Below are 22,629 nucleotides of genomic sequence, written 5' to 3' on the forward strand. Positions count from 1 at the left end.
TGTAGTTTTACTGTATTTGTGTATTAAACGATGTATGTCGTCTTTAAATGTGCCGAGAGAAAAAAAAGAGATCGACTTTTATTTAGCGGAAGACTTTTATTTTGTAGGACCCTGAGTTTTAATTAGAGACAGGGATGATGAGGAGGATGATGAGTTAATACAATTATTCTGTAGTTTAAATCTGAATAAATGATACTTGTGTTTAAAAAAAACAGTTAACAATAGTGTGTACTTCTCACGAGCAGATTTATCTTATTAACAGATCTCAGTGATGACTGGCTGTGGGATTACTCAAGGCGTAAATACGATGAGAGCACGAGGAAAGGAAACCGGACGATCAGCACGAGCCCTTTCTTTGGTTCTCAGTAAAACGAGAACGCCGTGGTTTATTCACCCATGTAGCGACAGAGTCCTGCTCAGTGAGCAAGAGAGAGAACCAGAGGATGCCAAAACAAAAACGGCAGACTACCCCAGTAAATGAATGTTGTCTGATTAATAAATTAAAGAGGTAAATGCGCGCCCTCACAGTCCACGGTCTGCTTCCCCTCACTCTGAGGGCGTTCCTGGGTGCAGAGCTGGGCGGTCGTGTGTTTTATGGGACCACCAGAGGGCGCAGTTCTCTCTCAGCGGTTTCCCTGTATTCTGCTGAAACGCCATTGCTTCTCCGTACACATCACAGAGATGACCCTGCAGCCCGCTGGAGAAGAAAACAGAGACAGAGAAGACCCCAAACACCCCGACGCTTGCTAGTAAAACAAAGAAAAAAAAAAGCTAAAGATCTGCTAAGGCAGATATTTTCGGTAAGGACATGCAGAGTGCAGCAATTCACCGAGTGTTTTAACTAACTGTAGCTGGTCATTGACGCCATTTGGAGATGAAGTTTACATTAACGTGTCCGCTTTTAGACAAAGCTAGAAGGTTAGGGCATTTTTGTTCCCAGACGGGTCCACTGGTCGGACATTGCGTATTTACTTTGCTTTCCTTGTGTTAAACTTATGCATGTGGTAGCTATGCTAGTGTAGCTGCTGAAATGCACTGGTGCCACTCTGCGCCATTTTGTCCTCTTTGTTGGTAGCTGGCTGCAGTCTGAGCCTGAATGGCCGCTCATCCACCCTCAGGTTTATTGGATCAGCGTTTGCTTATTGGGAGCGTGTCTGTGCGCCACTACTGTTGGGATGAATATTTGTTTTTTTGTCCCCTCCTGAGCCTCCAGCTGCTGCTCTTTTCTGTCTCTTGTTTTGCTCTGGGCCGCTTAGTTGTTTCTCCCACCGTGTCGCTCTGCCCTCTCCTCTCGTAGTGTCCAGTTCGGTCTCATTTATTTCTGTGGCCGGTTGTTGTTTGTTTATGTTTTTTTTTCTTGGGAAATGATGATGGTGTGCGTTTTACATTTTCTTCATCCTTAACTGTTTTGAATGCTGATGTCTAGCGCTAAGTGATCTTGTGTGATCTGTCTTTCACACTAAAGCTACTGAGGTCAGAAGATCTGGGTTTTGGTTTTGTTAAAACTGCTCACTCAGCTTTAATGGTCATCTTGTTTGGATAAAAGGTGGCTGTGGTAGTCTGGTCTTCACTGGACCAGAGGTTTAATGTGGGTTCTGAAAAAAGGAGAATTGTATGCTTCACTAATTCAGTAGTTTTGGGTCTCTTCGGCTTATTTACAATAGTCTAAATCCATTTGTTAATGCAGATGTATGTGGAGATGGTTTGGAGGTGAGCTAGTCCTGGATGTTACCTGATTTTGAACCAGGGAGAGATTTGTGGATGCTTTGATTTGGAAGACCTGCCTGATGTGTCTACAAAAACAAACCCAAAATATTAAAGAGGATTAAAGTAAGTTTTATCACCTTAGAAACCCGATTTAGCTTAGCAGGCATGTTTCAGTCAGTTTCCACTGTAAAGATGCGCAAATCTAACCAAGGGCGTTCTGATAACATATTCATCAGGCTTAGATATTAAACAAATCCAGACAGATAGTGTTTGAGAAACACAAATCAGAGGAGTTATTGAACAAAGTGCTTCATCCCATTTCTTATTTGTATTTCCATGACTGACTGATGTTGTGTGTGTGGATTTTTGCTCTTAAACTTTCTCTCAAATGTTTATGCTGGGGTTTCTATGAATTACATCATGCATGCTTTTACCAGTTTCAAAACAGGCTGTGGCTTTTGCAGCTAGCCGAACTGGTGGGAATGATTGGTGATCCCAATGAGTGCTGAATTAGACCACTAAAAGCTGGAAAATGCTGGTGCTGAAAGGCATACTTCAAGATGCATACTGGGCGTTCCTGGTTACTTTGCTGTTTGCATTGATGTTTTTGCCTCCATTTATTCTTTTATTGCAGTCGAGAGTTGATTTTAAATGCTTGCCGTCAAGATTGGCTTGGGTTTCGTCCACAACTAGTAACGAAGCGCCACTAATTGCACAGGTAAGCATTTGCGTAGCCTTTAGTTTAGGCTTAATTTTTCAAGAGTCCAAACTGTCGTTTTGTTATTACACCTCAGTTAACGGTTTACAGGGAAAACATTTTTCAAGCTGCCCAAAGATTTATCCAAAGCTACATTTGAGGATTTTGTTCTTCACAGTATTACACTGTGTGGTCACGTTATCACACTGTAATATATCCTGGCTAAAGGCTGTAATGAACTGGAAACTTTGTAGAAATGTTTGCAGTGCTAAAATTTCCTGTGAAATAATTTAAAATCTGACTTCTAACTGAATCAGACATTTCGGCTGATCATTGCGAACCGCAGATTGGTTTATGTTTATGCTGAATATCAACACTTCTGGAGCATTTGCATTGGTTTGGCATGTCATCAGAGGTTTTACAGATTTGGGTGTGAAGGTCAGTTTTTGGACAGTGTGTAGTGAATAAATATGGACATTTTACTTTTTTACATTGCAGTGTTGTAGGCTAAAACACTCAATTTTCAAGCCAACCAGAGAGCCAAACAAATCTTGGCACATTCACCCATTTCATTTTTTGGTCAGAGTTCCTGAAGTTTGGCTGTGATGGGTCATAGGATGTTAAACAGGAAATGTGAATACATTTGTATTGGATGTTATGCTGGAACTTTTGCCAAACAAAAGAATGTGTCTGAATATATCACACATATATAAATAAAATCTAACTTTATATTTGGCAGATATTTCAAACAAGTGTCTTATGACATTAATGGACTACAGAGAGAGGTTATGTGATGCTAGGCTACTGTGCAAAAATACAATCTGTCAATTATTTTTATTTAATTAGATTTGTGTACTGCATGTACACAGCCATGTCCAGCCATGTTCTGTGCACCCACTCATAACTGAACTCTAGACCATAGAAAGTGAATGGGATTCTTTGCAGTATGTTGCCTTGCCAGACCAATCTAAATACCTCATTGATCGGTTTTGTTTACATTTTGTGGAGTAAAAATGTATTTATTTCATGGTTTTCAGGTGAGTTTCATAACTTAAGAAAGAAAAAGTATTTGAAAATGATTGCTGAACCATGTGTGCACTACTGGTTTTGGATGCTTATTATGGACAAAGCACTGTTTTGGCTTCAACAGCATTTTCTATAATGATGTAAGCTGAGTGACCCTGAACATCTTGTTTGTCAGTGGCTTTGCTCATCAAGAGACAAGTGCATTTGGTCTGCTGTTGTTCTTATGTGATTGCTCAGTTTGATGCTGTGTGTCCAACCACTTCCATCCTTCTCATTCGATTGCTCTGTTGTGGTTTCAGTCATGCTTCTCTGTATTGCTTTATTCTATTAACCTTTCTCTTGCCCTAGCCTGACAGTCCTTGCCTTCTTTCATCTACAGGTGTGTGTTATAGCACCTCAGCATGGCTGTGGTCATCCGTTTGCAGGGTCTCCCCATTGTGGCGGGCACCATGGACATTCGCCATTTCTTCTCCGGACTGACCATCCCAGATGGTGGTGTGCATATTGTAGGGGGTGAACATGGTGAAGCTTTTATCGTGTTTGCTACTGATGAAGATGCAAGACTTGGAATGATGCGCACAGGGGGGGCGATCAAAGGTTCCAAAGTGTCACTGTTACTGAGCAGCAAAACTGAGATGCAAAACATGATTGAGTTGAGCCGCAGGCGCTTTGAAACTGGCAGCGTAGAAGGGGCTGCAGGAAATGGCAACAGATCAGGGCCACCTAGTAGTACCGGGGGAAGTGGAAGGGGTAGCTTGCCAACCACTGCACAGGGTTTTAGTAATACCACTTCAACCACAGCCACCACAGCTGTCTCCTCTAACGAGCCTGTAAACAACAAAACTGTCCCGACTTTTGCCTCTACAACCATGGGCAACATGCCTGCGAACTTTAATAATTTCAGCAGCCCAAGTCTAAGTGTGGGGTCCACTATGACCACGGTCATGTCCTCCTTGAGCTCTGTACCTCCTCCCATACCGCCTTTGCCCAGTATGCCAACGTTACCACCCATGCCGCCTATGCCAGTTCCGCCACCAGTATCTACATTACCCCCAGTACCAACTGTTAATCCTCTCACCTCAGTGCCTCCAGTACCGCCAATGACCCACATGCAACACATATCTGGCATTCCTCCTTTTAATCCAGGTGTACCTCCACCAGTTGGCCCTGTGACTGGTGGTCTTGCTGCTTCAGGACCACCACTGTCTCTAGGAAACCCAAATCCAATGTTTCTTAACCCACTGAACCCTTTAAATCCCCTTAGTCTTCAGGCTCATTTGAAATCAGCTGTGGCAAACCCAGATGAGTTGTACATACAGCTCCAAGGCCTGCCTTTCAGTGCATCTGAAATGGAAGTCAGAGACTTTTTTCATGGACTAGGAGTTGACTCAATTAGGATACTCCGCGACAATCTGGGCAGAAGCAACGGCAGGGCTTTGGTTAGGTTTTTTTCACCTCATGATTCCTTTGAAGCTCTCAAACGAAACAATGCAATGATCGGCCAAAGATATGTAGAAATATCTCCTGCAACAGAAAGGCAGTGGAGAGATGGTCATGGATTGGGCACAGGCCATGGAAAAATGGGTAATGAATCTGAACAGAATCGACATCATCGTGGAAGTTCTAGTTTAAGTTCTCCATCTGGTCGAGAGCGTGCTAGGTCCCGATCCCCTCACAAACAGGAATTCTGTGTGTATTTGAAGGGGCTTCCATATGAAGCAGAAAACAAACAGATATTTGAGTTTTTCAAAAACCTGGACATTGTTGAAGACAGTATTTACATTGCGTATGGACCCAACGGCAGGGCAACAGGAGAAGGTTTTGTTGAGTTCAGAAATGAAATGGACTACAAAGTTGCCCTTGGATGCCACATGCAGTATATGGGTAGTCGATTCATACAGGTGCACCCCATCACAAAGAAAAACATGTTTGAAAAGGTAGATTCAATCCGCAAAAGATTGCAGGGATCACAGGGTGATCAGAAAGGTGGCTCATCTGAAGGAGGAAAGGGTGCCAGAACATGTGCCCACATAACAAATATCCCCTATAACGTCTCAAAGAAAGATGTACGCCTGTTTCTAGATGGGATTCAGTTGTTTGAGGAGAGCCTCAAAGTTCTAGTTGACGGCAATGGTAATGGCTTAGGCCAAGCTGTGGTGCAGTTTAAATCTGAAGAGGATGCCCTCAAGGCGGAGCGGTTACACAGGCAAAAGTTAAATGGCAGGGATGCCTTTGTCCACTTGGTCACATTTGAGCAGATGAAGGAAGTTGAGAGAAACCCTCCACCACAGACTAAAAGAGGACAGAAAGCTCAAGCTAATTCCCTTGCCCACGCACACGCCCACGCCCACGCCCAAGCCCAGGCTCAGGCCCAAGCTCAGGCACAGGCACAAGCCCAAGCCCAAGCTCAGGCCCAAGCCCAGATACAAGCCCAAGCACCGCATGCTTTTCCTGGAATGACTGGAGAGGAGTTCAATTTTCTCAGAAATGCTGTAGGGAATCTTGGTAATGGCCCTCCATTTGTCAACCCTTTTGCTGCCCCAGGTAATGGATTAGCTGGTCCACCGCCTCTGCCGCCATTGGGTACAGCTTTGGGTGATGTTTCGCTTTCTGTTCCTCCACCCATGGTTGGAGGACATTTACCTGGGCCTGTCCTAGAGCCCCCTGTATTCCGGCCAGGCGGAGGAAGTAGTGCACCTCCAGGCTTTGTCGGAGCACCAGAGAGCTTAAGGGGCATGTCGCCTTTTGACAATGGTTCGTCAAGAAAGGGTACAAGTCAAAGTCGTGGGAGCCAGGGACGTTCAGGAGGGTCGCAGTCTGCTTTTGGACAATCCCCTGAAAATCTCAGAGGATCATCAAGTGGCGGTCCCGGTAACCCCATGCCAACCATTGTCAAAATCCAAAATATGCCTTTCACGGTCACGGTTGATGAAATATTAGATTTCTTTTATGGATACAAGGTGTTGCCCGGCTCTGTGTGCTTGCAGTTTAGTGAGAAAGGACTGCCTACAGGGGAAGCAATGGTTGCATTTGATTCTCATGATGAAGCAATGGCTGCTGTTATGGACCTAAATGATAGGCCAATTGGGGCAAGAAAAGTAAAGATCACTATGGGATGAAATAAATATTTCACAGTTTTTTTTTGGACTTTATTTGCTGAACCAAGAGTTAAGTAACGGTAGATCTTTTTCTTTTTTCTTCCCCCCCACCCCCTCCCATCATGCTAGATTTACTAGTAAAGTGGATGGATTTGGGAAAATCTATATTGACTCTTAACACACGATTGTTTTAAGCCCGGGTTAGTTTTTTTTTTTCAAATGTTTCAAGGTGCTCAAAACTGTACAATCATGAGAGCTGAGGTGTTGTAGTATGTTAAAAGAAACCTAAGAATGCTTTTGCTAAGAAGACAATTGCTGTGTGTGTGCAAGTGTAGGCTGATGGCTATGCTGGAGCATTTGTACTGGCGAACATGTCTTATTTTCCGCTACTCTAAATGTTATTCTGTACGCAAGTTGTTTTTTATTTTTTTTTATTTTTATTTTTTTTTGTGAAGATTTTGCACTTCTTTTTTATGCTTTGTGTGTTCTCTGCATTCTCAGATGGGGTATACAGCCAGTGCTGCCATGCATGGTGTGTTTGCCCCTAAGTTCAGTTTCATCACTGCTCTGTTTTTTTCTATTTGAAGTAAATGCATGCCAATGTTTTGTCCGTATATGTTCCTCTGCCAGCAGAGTGTATGGGATGAAGCTTACCTGTGAGAAAGACAAGCTGTTTAACAAACGCATCAAGCTCATGCTCTAATGGATCAGCAGGATTGTCAGTAAATGTGGCAGTGTAATGTTTTGTATATGAAAGCTTTTGATTCTTCTCTTGCCTGTGCTCTTTCCACACTGTGTGCTTTGGTGTGTTTGCTATGATCTACAGTAGCATTACTGCTTTTAAATTAGATGTCAGCTCTAAGCATTTCACTTTATGTTGGTGTTCAGTTTATTTGCTGTTGTACATATTTTTTCAGCTCAGCTATTTTGTCAATAAAATGACATTCCTGAAATGACAAATCTGCAAGGTATTGTATTTTATCCTGTCTTCATGTCTCTCCATCAGCCCATAAATGAATGAATAAAGTTTGTTTCCCTCTGCTGACTTAAATTTTTCGCATGGTTACAGAAGAATTTTACATGTTTCTTGCCACGGCTTTTTGGTATAACGGCTTATTATAATACTTTCATCTTTTTTATTATTATTATTATTATTATTATTTTTAAACCTAGACATCAGTGCCATGTTTAATTCTGAAGTAATGCTAGCTAGTTAGCTAACTAAATATTTGATGGTCAATGTCAGTCATACCCTAAAACAGCGCTGGAGTTACAGCTGGTTGGAGATTGCTTATTTGTTTGGGGGTGATGAAGAATTCCAAATGTTCTTTTGTATGTTTACCCTGTTTAGTACCTTTTTGATCTGTGTGAAGCAGAAATTAGGTGAAATACGGGTTTGATACCTTGTTTGTTTGGCAAAGGCTCTGCATTTCACAACATTGTCAAGTGCAAGAACTCCTTATGATTTTTTTTATGTGCTAAAGAGAAGAGAACCTGCTGAGATTCTGAGGTAATGTTTGCTGGTATGATATGGTTCCATGAAGGCGTGTAATATGTAAGGGGAATGCACTGCATCCAATTTGGGGAAAAAAAGAAAAGCAAGCTAAATGTTTCTATCTGGTTTCTAGCTGGCATGTCTTTTAGGGGTGTAAAAATATTGATATGTTAAAGTATGATTGTTTTGCAATACTGTATTGAATTGACTATCAATTGTAATGAATAGTTTACAGTAATGCAAAAATCTGCAGCAGACAGTTGTTTGTGTCGTGTATAAACCCAGAGATTGCAGCGGTGTTCTCTATTCAGGAAAAAGTAAACCTTTCTTTTACTCTTCTTAGGATACTGATTGTAATGATTAGGGTATAGCCAATACACAGCCCTAATGTCCATATCAATGGATATGAGATGCAGGCTGATACTGGCAGAAAATGCAGGCGTTCATATGGAAAAGTAAATTTGATTAAACCCTGCAAACAATATAGTCATAAATGTCTTGTGTGATGATGTTCTGTTAGCTGTGCGTTTCTGTGGGCTAGTACTGTTTTAGTAGTCTGAGCATGAAAGCATATTTCTTTAGATACTCATCTTAGGTGAAGGGCTTCAATTAAAACTGTTCCTTTTAAAGAAATGATATCAGACAGTATTGCTACCAGACAGTGCTGAAGATTTTGATCTCAGTATTGGTTAGGAAAATAAGTGGTAAAGGTGCCATTTCTGGTATGTAATTGTGGTGACTGAAAATATGCTGACATCTTGAAGAAAGAAACTGAAAGATTTGCGTTTGCATTTAATTTTATATTTTCTATTCTTATGTTTTGCTATGGAGACTCTTGTGGACTGCATGCTGTAGATGCACACCTGAGATTTTGTGTTTTGTGGAACGCTAGTTGATTTTTCTACTTAGGGTTTCATGTTTGTGAAATGAGACGGTGAGTTGTTAAAAATGAATCTGCATCGCTGAACTGGAGAAGAATCATGTAAAATTTTATGAGCTGCATCTTCTATTTGATGTTCGACTGAAATGATTGATTTAGGAGGAGCCTAATTGACTGGGAAGCTGACGTTATATGGTCATACATTTGTAAAAACATGGAAACTAGCTTTGTTTGCTGGGCAACTTTACAAAAGAAGGAAAATTTAAGAGCGTTTATCACAATACTGAGAATGTAAAGAACCGCCAGATTCAAATCATGACAAAATGAAAAATAGAGATTGAAAACTTCTGCAGGACCGTGACAATGTGGGTACCACAACCTTTACTAAGCAGTTCTCATGTATTGTCAGCAGTTGCAATCTGGGGTTGCTATTTAGGATTTTGCCCCATTATTATATATCCAAAAACATTGTACTATTGGGTTTGTTACTGTAGTGTATACCATTTCGATGGTATATTTAGTTATTTATTTTACTTTGTGCAGAGGCCTCCTTTTATTAAGCATTCTCCTGTCTTTCTTGCTTACTGCTTGCTGAAATGAGATCCAGAAACAGCTTTCTTAATGTTATTACACTGGATTGTGCATACTAATTTAAAAACTAAAGAATGGCAAGATGAACTGTCATATTTGCTAGGAACCTCTAGCTTTGTTCATCAGTGTTTTTTTTCCTTTGCGTTTTGACCACTTCGTGACCTAAGAGCTGCTTGATTCCTGCTTGGTGTTAAAGGTAAGTTATTTGGGGTTTGTTTTCTAAACAGGTTTTCCAGCACAGTTTACATCTGACTTTGTCCAACTGCAAGCGAATGAATAAGCGGTAATCATACAGGGTTTTTTCGAGAAAGTTGTTCTTGTCAGCCAGGTTTGACCTCTGTGTCTAAAACCAGTTGTTTCTTGTCTGTCTAAAAGAAATTATTTATCCTTAACCTTATATATAATGTTGTCTATGGTACCAGGCAACACCTTTTTTAAAAGGAACTTTTTATAGTCAGGCACTGTAATTCAGACCAGATGCTGCAGTCACTGTGGGTTCGGCACTGTTTGTGATTTTCAGACTTGCGTTTAAGATTTTGTTGTCTGCATTGTGATTCTCACTGCTGGCTGATGTCTGGCTGCATTTCAGAACTTGAAGGCCAGACAGGAGGCCTTAATACTCCATAAAAAATAACTTTGTTGTCTTGCTCAAGTCATTACACTGATTCTGAAGTTCTTAAAGATGTAAGGTTGGAGTGATGGGACATTAAACTCTTGAGCTTTGATGAGCTCAATTTCACCTTCGTTTTCTAATGCCTCATGAAGCTCTGCTACTTTTTAAGTTAATAGCGGTTGTTAGGGGAACAACCTGAACCTGGTTTTACTTTTCGTTTTCTTGCAGTTTAGCTTAGTTTTTGAAGCCCAAATTCTTCCCTTGGTTTTTAGAACATGCACTGCTTAAACTGGCATATACATGTTGACTTCTTGTTGCTACTACACGTTTAGAGTGTTTGCACCGAGGTGGCCAAGCTTTAGTTCAGTAATATGAACTTTAGGTAAAGAAATAGGTCATAACTTTCACCAACACACACACACAATAGTTTGTCATGTTGCATAACGCAGTATATTATAATATGTAATAACTATATAAGTAATTAATAGGTTCTGAGCTTGTTGCCAAATCATTGGACAGTGTTCCGCTCTAAAAGTTTATATAAAACGTTCTAACTGAAATGCTTTGATTCTTGCTTTGGTGCTCAGATGCTGTAACTGAGGAGTATGTTGGAAGCAGACGTTTGTGTGGTTGGTACTGGGATGCATATTTTTATAAGAGATTGTTTAAGACTTTGCAGTTATTGTGGCTTGCCTATTCTGTCTGTAGAGTTACCATAATGACATGTGGGTCAATGCTATAATACATACATTGGGACATTTACCTGAATTAGCATGGCAGAGAAATGCATTGATATTCAGGTCAATGCAGTTGACTGATGCAGATGCAGATATTTTAGAACAGCAGTTTTTGGACAGGGAATAAGGCTAGTCCTCATCATAACACCTGATAGCTGGATTAGAGAAGTGTGCTTGGGACCGTAAGTTCACCGACTTGATCCCCCTGGACCGTCAGGGACAGTCAAGGAACACTGGCTAAGGTTCTCTTGAGCAATACATTGTCTCATTACAGTAAGGGTGTCTTCACTGCCATGGATGGGTTGAAATCTGTTGTCTCTGTGCAATGGCTGTAAGGTGTTTTTCTCAAGCCGAAATTGCTATAAATGCAGCTGTTATCCTACTGGACAGCCTTGACTTCTGACTAAAGATATCTGGTTAAACTTGATAAATCTTTAAATATCCCCTTCATATTCATTCAGTAGAGAATCTTCATTCAGCCTTATGTGTAGTCAAGGACTAGACCTAATGCCTGTCTAAGAAACTGATCTGTAGAGCTGGGGTGCCTGGGGTTATCTGAGAAGTGCCAATGTGGCTGCAGGTTTAAGCTGGTATTAATTTTTGTCAAAAATGTTCTGTCATAGTGGATATTTATGTAGTAGGGAGACTATTCTGTCATATCAGATAATATTTCCAGTTAAAGAATATAGCTAGGATGTTTTGCCCAATTAAAACCACCTGATCAGAGGGTAAATATGAAGTAGTACGTGTTAATAATAAATAATACCGATGAGCAAACACGCATTTATACTATTCAAAACAAGTGCGTTGCGCATGTGCAGTAGCCGTCGGCAGGACGGCTCGATGAGCAGGACACGCCTGATACTACGTGTTTAATCGGCTTGTATCTGGTTTTCATTTGATACGACTGAACATGCTTTGAAATGCTAAAACTAATCATATGCTTGCTGTTAATAATTATATTAATTACATAACTATTTCAAAGCACATATCTGCTGATACCGATTATAATTCCGATATATGCATCCATGATGAATGTGTAAAAAAACATTAGATGCATTCCTTGTTGTCAATAGACTCTTTTTAGACGATTTTACTGTTTTGTGTGCGGTTTTATGGTTTTTTTTTTTGTTTGTTATTGTTGGGTTTTTTTTACACTGCAGTGCGTTTGGACGTCCTGCTGAATTTGCTTGCTTCACAAATCGGTTAACTGTCGTACTTGTAGCATCTCTGATTGGGCGTGTAGACGAACTGCACCAGCTTGGAGCGTTAACCCTCTTTCAAGCTGAAACACGTTTACACGCTGCTGCTGTGGAGTGCTTTATTTACCGCCGGCTTGCGATGTTGAGCACTCATTCTCTGCTGTTTTTTGTCTGTTCTGTATTCTTTTGAGTGCGATTGGGCATAGACTACAGGTGTAGTGTCTGATTTAGATGCATCTTCATCTTGATTGTAATCTCTGTGTGTGTGTGTGTGTGTGTGTGTGTGTGTGTCTATATGCGTGCATGTGTGGAATGTGGCTGCGCCGGATGAGAGCTGTAAAGTAGAAGCTTACGCTGTAGATGGAGTAGTGTGATTGACAGGCGGCTTGTCCAGTAGCATCTTTGTGTCTGCGCCCCCCGACCAATGGCTTTACGCGACGTTTCTGACCACGCCTCTTGACGTGACTCTTCGTTTTCGAGCTCAAAGGTGCTTCTCCTTTTCTCAGAGAGTTCCGCTGACCGTTCAGGTGGGGGTTTAAAAGGGTCTATATGTGTTCATTTGCTGTTTTTATTGTTTTAATCGTTTTTGTGCGAGTGTTTATGCAAGTACTTGCTCTAGCGTTAGCTGACTTTTCGCTTGACGAATATGGGAACTTAATGCTCCTTCCGTTGCACACAGCTCCAGTCATAGCTAGACTTGATCTTGCCGTGTAAAGTTCCGAAACTTGTAGCTAATGTGTGGAAATTAAGGCTTTTATAAGCCATGCTTTTGAAAATGTACCGTTTGGTGTAACGTCGGCACGTCAGTTTTGTACGACTGAAGTTGAAGGGTGTGGTAGTGTGGTGGTAAGGTCTGGTCTGTTGGGGAGGTGTGGGCGTTTACAAACTGTACAAAGAAAGTTTCATAGCCTTCATCTACTTTGTACTTCTTTATATATGCCCGTTTCGTTATGTCTACTTTTTGTTCCTTTTTATTTTCAGTGACTTGGACCCACTTTCTGATTTAAAGTTCTCCTGTATTTAGGCTAATTGTAGTGAGTCAGGCCCATCTGCCACTCCTGTTTTTTTTTTGGGGTTTGTTTTTGTTTTCCCCTTCAGTTTCAGTAAATAAAAGCTATATTGGAAGCTTTTGTTCTCTAATTTCATCCCCTCTTCTTTCTTTCAGATGGCAACCCAGTGTGTGGTAAAGGTTGAACTGACCATTTCCTGCAAAAACCTCTTGGATAAAGATGTGGGCTCCAAATCGGACCCCCTCTGTGTTCTTCTACAGAGTGCGGGTGATGACAAGTGGACGGAGGTGAGGGGAAAAGTTATGCACTGTGGACATGACAATATATTGAGAGACTAGACTGCGACCAGATGGCGCAACCTCTCCTGATTCAGTTACTTAACAGGTTTGGTTGGTGTGTTTTGAGCAGAGATGTCCTGAAACTTAGTTGCTCGGCAGTTTTTGCAGATTTTCCTAAAAGCCTTCCTGGGATGAACAGTGTATGCAGTGGAGATGTACTGTACAGACCCTAGTTGTAATTCCAAATTGTAATTATTTGAGTATTAATTGATTTGATTAATACCATGAACTGCTGATAGTCCATATATTATGATTAATTAAGTTGGAAGATTCTAATGTCAGAAAACCTGATGTCCATGGATGTAGGAAGCAAAAATAAGTGTTTTTTTCTACCTTAGCTTTGATATGTTTATACATTTGTATCAACTGTATGTAAGTCATACTGCCAGAATGCTTTCCCAGGGAAAAAGTTTTGTTGTTAAAATATAAATCATTATAAAGGCTCACTGATTCTGTTGGTTTATATTTTTTATGTTGTAACTGTGTTCTTGCAGGTGGACCGCACAGAGAGAGTGAAGAACTGTCAGGATCCCGAGTTCTCTAAGAGGCTGTGTATTGATTATCATTTTGAGAAGGTGCAGAAGCTGAAGCTGGCCGTCTACGACATTGACAACAAGTCTGTCAACCTAAATGATGATGACTACTTGGGAGGTTTTGAGTGTACTCTTGGCCAGGTATGAACAATTAAGTACGGCACAGGAGTTGTTGGTGAAGAGGTGTTGTCCTTAAAAACCAATTCTTGATACAGCAGTTGATATCCAAGCAGTTCCAACAAGACGTCTCTTGTTACAACTGAGTTTGAATTGCATGCATCACGTCAGATGTCCTTTATTTTATGCTTCCAACCGTTACAGATTGTGGCAAGTAAGAAGGTAACCAACCCACTTCAGCTTAAGAAAGGCAAACCAGCTGGCAAAGGCACCATCACGGTATGTGCTGATTTTTTTTTAATTTTTTTATTTTTTAGACAAAATTATTATTTCAGAAATAATTAAAAACTTTCAGTAAATTGATGTGTCCGCTAAGTTTTTGCTGCCTTTATGATGACTTTTGCAGGCTCTGCAGTCCTTAAGCACACTGTGGTAATTCTCTTGTGGCATTTGCATGTTTTAGTGTGGCATTCATATCTGTTGGGCAGTTAATCTTCTTTCTAAAGAGGAACCTGAATATGCTGCTGCCTTCACAATGTTGTTCAGTCAATAGGAATAGCATTTGCCTGTAGATACTAGTCTAAAGGCAAATGTTTTTCATTGCATTGTGTAATATGTGTACACAATCATTTCAGTAAGTGTTCATCTGTTGAAGTTTTGTCTTGTTCTGGCCCAAGAATCTTGTGTGTTGTTTGTTGGCCACTTCGTTAGTAAAGATGTGTACAATACTGTGCACTGATATGGAATTTCTTGGCTGATGATGACAACCGGTAATTGCCAAATTTCCAGTTTTTTTTTTTCTTTTTTTTTTTTTTTTTTTTTTTCCCCCATTTTAAAACCTTCAAATCCATAATAAGGTATTCCCATAATTTTATTTTCCACTCAAATCTTGTTATACGTGCCACCTAGCCTAAGATAAATTAAATGACCAAATTACCAAATTTATTTATTTATTTATTAAATTATACATCCATTTGAATGGTGCACAGTCCTGAAGAGCGTAAATGGAGGAAACACTCATTTTAGCAGTGTCTAATTAAAATTTACCCCATAAGTGTATTCCAAATGTCGTCCTCAAATTCAGAAACATTCACAACACTCCCATTTACGCGTTATTGGTTGTAATTATCGGCAGTGATTCCAATATCAAAAGTAGTTCTAATATTTTCCCATGTCTGTCCATGAGTATTGCATTGGCCGCCGACGGATCATGGGTTTTGTTTTTATTCATGTATTCATTTTCACAGATTGTGGCAGAGGAAGTGAAGGATAACAGGGGTATTGTAATGGAGGTGGAAGCTAGAAACCTGGACAAGAAGGTACTGTTTTACAATAGTAGATCATGTTAGCTGTTAGTTAACATTGTAACCCACTGGAAGTAAAATAATTTCCATATCATCTAGACGCTTTGTGTTTTTCCCTTTGATTTTGGCAGGACATGTTTGGTAAATCTGATCCCTTCTTGGAGTTCTTCAAGCAAGATGATGATGGCAAGTGGTTGCTTGTCCACAGGACGGAGGTGCAGATAATTAATTTTGTGGTCATTTCCACTTTCATTTGTCAACATTGTCTGTGTGTCTTTTGTGTTGTAGGTTATTGCCTCCTTAGTTTAATTGCTGTCTCCTGTTTTTTTTTCCCCTCTTCTTCTCTAATGTCATTCAGGTCGTGAAGAATAATTTGAATCCATCCTGGAAAAAGTTCACAGTTTCTCTAAGTACATTCTGTAATGGTGACTTAAACAAACCACTTAAGGTATGAGTCTGTATGTGTGTGTCTGTCTGTGTGTGTGAATACCATGTTACCTTATTACACACACTACACACTCACATTTGTTTTTGCTCAAACAAAACAATTCTGATTGTGTTACGTGCATTAGTCAGACGCTATGTGTCTCACTGCTAGGTGGCTTGTTATGATAAGGATGAGGACACCAGCTCTGACTTAATTGGAGAGTTTTCTTGCACCACAGCCAGTCTGCTGGAGGCAAAGGACCATGGGGTGAGCAGGAATCGACTTCTTAACATTCATCTGAAACCTCTTCTCTCTTACTTGATCCCCTTAGGTCCACTGCTCTGACTACGATAGCGATGGCTCTCATGATCTGATTGGCATTTTCCAAACAAATGTGTCCGAGCTTCTGAAAGCAGAGAGTGGTTCTGGGGTGAGACTGTCTTTACTAACAGCTTGCTTTATTTAACCCCTCAAGACCATCATGTGCTGTTGTCTGTTGCAAAGAACATAAAAGCTAAAAAGCATAAAGATATTGTGTCACTGTTATAGGTGGAGTTTGACTGTATTCATCCAGAGAAACAGAAAAAGAAGAAAAGCTATAAGAATTCTGGTGTGGTTCGCATTAAACACTGCAAGGTATGTGTATATTGTTAATTTTTAATTTTTGTTAATTAAACTTGAGGACAGGCAGAGACTGTGGAAAAAGTGTTCATTCTCTGTAGTAAACAAGTTTCATGTGTTTTCTAGCTTTCTAGCTTTCACTCTTTGTAGACCTGTGTGTGTCCTAATGTTTACCTTTTGCTTGTAGATAGAGGCGCAATACACATTCCTGGATTATGTGATGGGAGGTTGCCAAATTAATTTCACGGTGAGATGAACCTAGGGGGTAATAACTTACTTGGCAAGCATGTGTCCAGACTTGGAGAAAGTATCTGGATTGTAATGCTTGTATGGTAGGATCTGACCAATAGGAAAATTGTCACACAGTCAAAAATAAATACTAATAACTAGTAAAATCATTGATTTATCAGAAAATGTTTTGGTATGGACATAAATTTTTTTGTGTGTTTTATGTTTAAGGTTATCAACTTGGTCTATATTTTTGTAGGTTCAGGCAATCAGCATGATAAGAGATTTTTGACATGGACTAAAATAGAAATCTGTTGTCTGTATTGTGATTGTTGCAGGTCGGGATAGATTTCACTGGTTCTAATGGAGATCCTCGCTCCCCCGAATCTCTACATTACCTCAGCCCTGATGGTGTGAATCAGTACCTTACTGCCATCTGGTCTGTGGGCCAGGTAATCCAGGACTATGACACGTAAGTGCAAGTGCAATATTGATCAGCTTTTTTGGGAGATTGGAAGATGAGTTTTTGTCCTGATTTTTAAACACTTGGCATCACTAGGTGGCAGTGTGGTCCTTTTAATGCGTTTTGCTCTTACTTTGTCTCCATAGGGATAAACTCTTTCCTGCTTTTGGATTTGGTGCTCAGGTGCCGCCAGATTTCAAGGTTTGTGACTTATTTCTGAGATTACAGTTTCTTACCTTAACATCAGCTTTTCTAAATGCACATTTAACTTGATCTTGTCCCAAAGGTGTCGCATGAGTTTGCACTAAACTTCAACCCAAGCAGCCCCTACTGCCAAGGTAAGTGCTTTGTCTTACATGGTCTATATTAGAGATGGGCAGTTTAGCTATTTTCCTAATTGAAAATTATCCATTTTAGAATATTTGATATTGTTCTAAAAAATGTAACCCTGTTTTGCGCTGTTGACATAAGATGTGCTTCATTTCACATGATCATCCCCCCTCTCCAAATTTCTGTATATTTAAATATCCATCCCTATTTGTCTCTTGGATTGTATCAATACATTTCTGATCAACTCCCCTGTTGTGTGCTGGTGTGTTATCTTACAGGAATAGAGGGAATTGTGCAGGCCTATCGCATGGCTCTGCCACAGGTCCGCCTTTACGGCCCTACTAACTTCTCCCCCATCATCAATCATGTGGCTCGTATCGCAGCGGGAGCTGCTCAGCAGTCAAACGCAGCAGTGAGTCCACAACTCTTTCACACAGAGCAGTTTCCAGAGATACTAAAAGAATTTGAACTTACACAGACAAATACCCCTTTATTTCAAATATAGTCACACATGTTTAGTGTATGCTGATGTAGGCATGCTGTTTCCATGATTCTAATGGGAGGGGTGTGTGCATCCATTACTTGTTGTACATTTTGCAAGCATGCAAATTTGTTGCCTTTTTTTTAATTAAATTTGTTGTTTTAAAGGATAATGCCATTTACATGAATTGTGTCTGCAGAATTCTAAATCAGAATCCAGCTTCTCCCAAAACAGCAAAATGTCAATTCTCACCCAAGCAATAGAGTGGTATTTGATTATTTGAAGTATTTGATTTTATCATTTACCTTGACCTGCCATCAACTTGTCTGCAAGTAATCCCGCTTGTCTTCCATATAAGGTGAACCGAGAAAGGAGGAGCTGCTAACTCCTTCAAACTAAGATCTTTGAATTTCAGTCCTGAGCCCAGACAACACTGTGTCAAGGTCCAGCACAGTATTTAATTTTGGTGACCAATAAGTTGGGATGTTGGGTTCATTTATATCTGTATTAATTTGTTATAGTTTGTTTTACAAAGTTAGTAAAGTAATGATTGTCAATCCTGATGCCCTAAATCTCTCCCAGATTGTCAGGTATACAGTTTATTAATTCAACAATGGTATCAGATCTGTATTGAGTGTCGGCCGATATGCAATATTCACGTATCCGTATCTGTATGGGAACAGAAAAAGACTTGTGCATTGCATCATGTGCAATGATAATTGTTAACTGCCAAGACAGTAAATATTGTTAACTTTGTTCATATTACATTACAAGTTGAAGTCATGGGGGGTCCAATTTATAATATACATTACTTGCATTTGTGTAGTAAAAATACACAGCAATTATCACTGTATTAGGCTTGGAGTGAACAAGAAATATAAATATTTTCCCTGGCTGTCACAGCTCACAAGTTGTTTATTATAGGGGAAAGTTTAGTAATATTGAAATCATTCATGTAATCCAAAGTTTGGGGTATAGATCTTCACACTATATTACATTAATATCGTCCTCTTGCTTTTACTCAAAATCTCATTGCCTCTTTTCTCTGTCTCTTTTTTTTGTTGTTCATACTGTAGCAATATTTTGTGCTGTTGATCATAACTGATGGTGAGATCACTGATCTGGATCAGACGAAGCAGGCCATAGTGAACAGCTCTAAGCTTCCTATGTCCATCATCATTGTGGGAGTTGGAGAAGCTGACTTTAAGGCCATGGAGGTTCTAGATGGGGACAACGGTGTGCTGAAGGCTCCAACTGGAGAGCCAGTGGCCAGAGACATTGTTCAGTTTGTGCCTTTCAAGAACTTTGCCAGTGTACGTGTCTCCTTCAGTTTATTCACAAGTGCTAAAGTGAATGAAGTTTAGTTTTAGTCTTTTTGCTATTTGCTATGGGACAAATCTTAAATCAGCAACCAAAATGTTCACCTTTCAGTTTTCAGTATCGCAAATGTTTAAAATGCACTAGTGAAATGTTATTGTATTTAATGCATGCTGGTATCTGAATATCATATCACACTGGCCCAGAATTGAATTTAACCATGTTTATGATTTCCTCTCTTAGGCTCCTAGAGAATCTCTGGCCCAGACAGTTCTAGCTGAGGTACCCAATCAGCTGGTTTCGTACTTCAAGATGAGAAACCTCAGCCCAGTGAATCCTCCTTCTCCCACGAAGTAAAAGATGTGTTGCAGAAGTAGGATCCACTGCTAGACTTTTTTTTTTTTTTTTTTTTTTTTTTTTTTTTTTTTGTATTCTGTAATTCATACAATGCCAGTTATGCATGCCAACATAACTAATGTTTAGGGGCCATATTTTATAAAATTATTACTTCATATATTTGACTATATGTGTCTATTGCACCTCAGCTTTCCCTTTTACTGTAACTGCACTGCTGCTTTTCAGAAGCATTCTAGCACAGATGACACAAATGAGTTTCACATTAAACACTCTCTTTATCTAGAAATATATAAATGGATTGTTCTAATGCAAGTCACCCAGCCACTTATCGACTAGTCAACAAATGGCAGTTAAATATAGTGTAGTTGAAATGATGGTTGTTTCCATGCTTTTAAGATTCCACTCTTCATGCTACCTATACATGATCTACAATTGACTGATAAAACCTCTGTTTCTTAAGAAACTTTCTTCAAACTTTATGAAGTATTGATGCCCCTGCTGGGCCGGCATGCTCATGCGAGTGTTGGGCTCTTTGTGTTCTCATGTATATCCAGATATGTGTGAAGGGCAGCTGAACATGAGTTGCTATATTAGCCTGTTACATATCTATAAGGCTTCAAAGCATTTTGTCAATGTTTTAAAAATCACCTCAAGCCTTTTGCTTTCAGTAGTAGTATTTACAGATGGCTTCATCTTAGTTGTTATCTATGTAGAGCAATAAAAATGTTTAGCGACAGCTTTTCTACACAACTCGCCAGAAGACACTTTGTGTGCTGAGACATTGAATAATCTTAGATTTGCATGTTGAGTGTACTGACTATGATTGGGATGCTTTCAAAAGAAGCTCTCCCAATCACAGTGAAACAGAATTAATTCAGGTCTTTAATCTTAACTCTTTCTTGCACTTTGTAGTTCCTTTATGACACCTGGGTAGAATGTACAATCCAAACATGCTGCTGCAGTAGATCCAAATTAAAGATCATGTAATGCCTTATATTTTGAGAAAATACACTTTAATAAAGGAATAATCATGCCATTGTTTTAAATAACTTTAAATAATGTTCAATGATCAAATTCACTATGCTGAAATTGTGTATGTAACTAGGCAATCCAAAAGTATGTGAGTGTGCTGAAAAGAAAAAAAAAAATCATAGTCGATTAGCGATGCATTCCATTTTTTTGTTACAGCATTGCTGGATGTTTTAACCACTTGTGGCCCATGTTGCACTTTTCATTCAATGTTCACCAGGTTTTATGCAGGACTGTGGATACTGTTAACAGTACAGTGATTGAAGTTATTTGCCAACTATGCAACTGCCTGCTCTTTATGCCTTAGAGGCCAATCAAGGATGTGTCAAAGTGTAATAGCACTATATTAATACTTGTAATGGTCACATACAGCCTTATGGGACCATGACAAAGTGCTAATAAGAATAATTCCAGTTTATGTGCAAGGTAATGTTTGGCCTTGCTGAGTTTATACCACTGCTAAATTAGAGAGTAGTTTTGCCAACTCTTGCTGATTGTTTAGTTTAACCTTTACAGCAATTCTGCTCCTGACTTTAATGTTTTCAGGCATGTGCCTTTTATTTTTTCAAGTAAAAATAAAATTTCAGTGCTGTTGACTGTTGATTGTCTTTTGTTTGTGATTTTCTCTATTCCACAGCTTAATGCTTATGTGTGACAGTTCCAGGTGTCCTATTCTATTGGAGCAAAACCTACCTCATAATGCCATTTAAATAGGTTTATCTCTAGCTTATCTCTAGCTGTATTGTATTGTATATTATATGTATTCTAATTATTTTGACTATTTAAATTATTTTATTAATTTATTTTTATAATTTAAATTATTCATGTAATATTTTGGTGGTTGGTGTGGCACAACAGATAAAGCCACTAGCTGCCAGTGAGCTATTACACTATGTGGGAGACCAGGGTTTGATTCCCAGTCTGGGTGACTGTGCTGCGCTACACCAATAAGAGTCCTTGGGCAAGACTCCTAACACTACATTGGCCCACCTCTGTAATACGAGTTACCTTGTAAGTCACTCTGGATAAGAGCATCAGCTAAAATGCCATAAATGTAAATTTCAAGGTCTAGTGCCTATATTTTGTTGGTGCTGTTTGGGCATGTTTGAATACACAAGGAACAATTAGGGTAATAGTAAAATGTCTATTTTAAAAATGTAATAAAAACATGCTTTCCGTCTTTTAGCGGTGCAGTTCCCGCACGGGGTGGTGGTACAACCCGTCAGTATACTTTCCACAGTGCAGGTGTAGAAAGCCCTGAGTATGTGGGGGTATATACCAAACCTCAGCCGTCTGAGGTAGAAGAGGTGCTCGTGCTTTCTTTGCTAGTTGAGTGATGTGTTCTGTCCAGTTCCTAAGTAATGTGAACACCAAGGAACCAAGTTCACTACCAGCTCCTCTTGCAGGTTGTCTCATCATCGTTGGAGATCAAGCCAATATTTTTGCGTCATCAGCAAATTTATTGATGATATTGGAGCTGTGTCTGGAGCCTGCCTTTTCCTTTCTGCCTGATTCTACACGATTCTGACCTAGTTAGGTCTTTCCCATCACACAATGCTACCAAGCTTGGAGGGTGAAGGCTAGCAAGTGTTGAATTTGCAGTCTCCTCATGGTTTAGCCAGCATTAAACTGAACAAGATGCTTTTTGGGCCCTGACCATCCAGCAGGCTTTGCCATTCTCAGATACAGGAAGCATTGCTTTCTTCTTACAATACATGATGTTCATACATAAGTTCATATTGGCAACCTACAGTAGCGACTTACCAATATCTACGAGGAAATTGCTGCAAATAGCTCTAAATGTCTAATCTTGGTTTGGGCCCTGATAATTGCCTGTAAGTGCAAAGGATCAACAAACAAGAAACAACTAGAGAGTTGTCTATGGAAGAAAAGCCAGCTATTCTGAAGCTAAAAGAAAGATGCACAAGTTGGACAGTCCTGAGAGAATCACAACACTGGTTTCATCAAACATGTGACAGAAATGTGAGAGCTGTGAAGAAAAACTTAACAGCAGTCAGTGACATCACC

General features: G+C 39.8%; 2 protein-coding genes across 5 annotated transcripts; both read left to right on the forward strand.

Moving 5' to 3' along the window:
• The first annotated feature begins 119 nt into the window (after window positions 1-119).
• cpne1 (copine I) lies at window positions 120-21,202 on the forward strand. 4 transcript variants are annotated; one of them, XM_072665679.1, is made up of 17 exons: window positions 120-800; window positions 2,342-2,425; window positions 13,212-13,343; window positions 13,889-14,068; window positions 14,249-14,323; window positions 15,292-15,363; window positions 15,480-15,563; window positions 15,707-15,796; window positions 15,947-16,042; window positions 16,325-16,411; window positions 16,584-16,643; window positions 16,963-17,096; window positions 17,234-17,288; window positions 17,374-17,425; window positions 17,696-17,829; window positions 18,975-19,211; window positions 19,459-21,202. In XM_072665679.1, the coding sequence occupies exons 1-17, from the start codon at window positions 513-515 to the stop codon at window positions 19,570-19,572; spliced, it is 1,974 nt and encodes a 657-aa protein (XP_072521780.1). In that variant the 5' UTR covers window positions 120-512; the 3' UTR covers window positions 19,573-21,202. The 4 variants fall into 4 exon arrangements, with proteins under 4 accessions (XP_072521780.1, XP_072521779.1, XP_072521781.1 ...); XM_072665678.1 differs by lacking the exon at window positions 15,947-16,042 and adding an exon at window positions 16,107-16,205; XM_072665680.1 differs by lacking the exons at window positions 2,342-2,425; window positions 15,947-16,042 and adding an exon at window positions 16,107-16,205 and having other exon boundaries at window positions 121-800.
• On the forward strand, window positions 2,366-7,488 carry rbm12 (RNA binding motif protein 12). The gene is made up of 2 exons (XM_072665677.1): window positions 2,366-2,425; window positions 3,810-7,488. Exon 2 carries the CDS (start codon window positions 3,832-3,834, stop codon window positions 6,547-6,549), a length of 2,718 nt encoding a protein of 905 aa, XP_072521778.1. The 5' UTR covers window positions 2,366-2,425; window positions 3,810-3,831; the 3' UTR covers window positions 6,550-7,488.
• Window positions 21,203-22,629: the final 1,427 nt, after the last annotated feature.

The sequence above is a fragment of the Salminus brasiliensis genome, chromosome 21 (assembly GCF_030463535.1).
Source record: "Salminus brasiliensis chromosome 21, fSalBra1.hap2, whole genome shotgun sequence".
Classification (NCBI taxonomy): domain Eukaryota; kingdom Metazoa; phylum Chordata; class Actinopteri; order Characiformes; family Bryconidae; genus Salminus; species Salminus brasiliensis.

Coding starts and splice junctions, on each gene's coding strand:
- cpne1 (XM_072665678.1), top strand. CDS start 513: ATGCGCGCCCTCACAGTCCACGGTCTGCTTCCCCTCACTCTGAGGGCG. Junction 15,797..16,106: donor ACTTAAACAAACCACTTAAG/GTATGAGTCTGT, acceptor TGATCCCCTTAG/GTCCACTGCTCTGACTACGA. Junction 16,206..16,324: donor AAGCAGAGAGTGGTTCTGGG/GTGAGACTGTCT, acceptor TCACTGTTATAG/GTGGAGTTTGACTGTATTCA.
- rbm12 (XM_072665677.1), top strand. CDS start 3,832: ATGGCTGTGGTCATCCGTTTGCAGGGTCTCCCCATTGTGGCGGGCACC.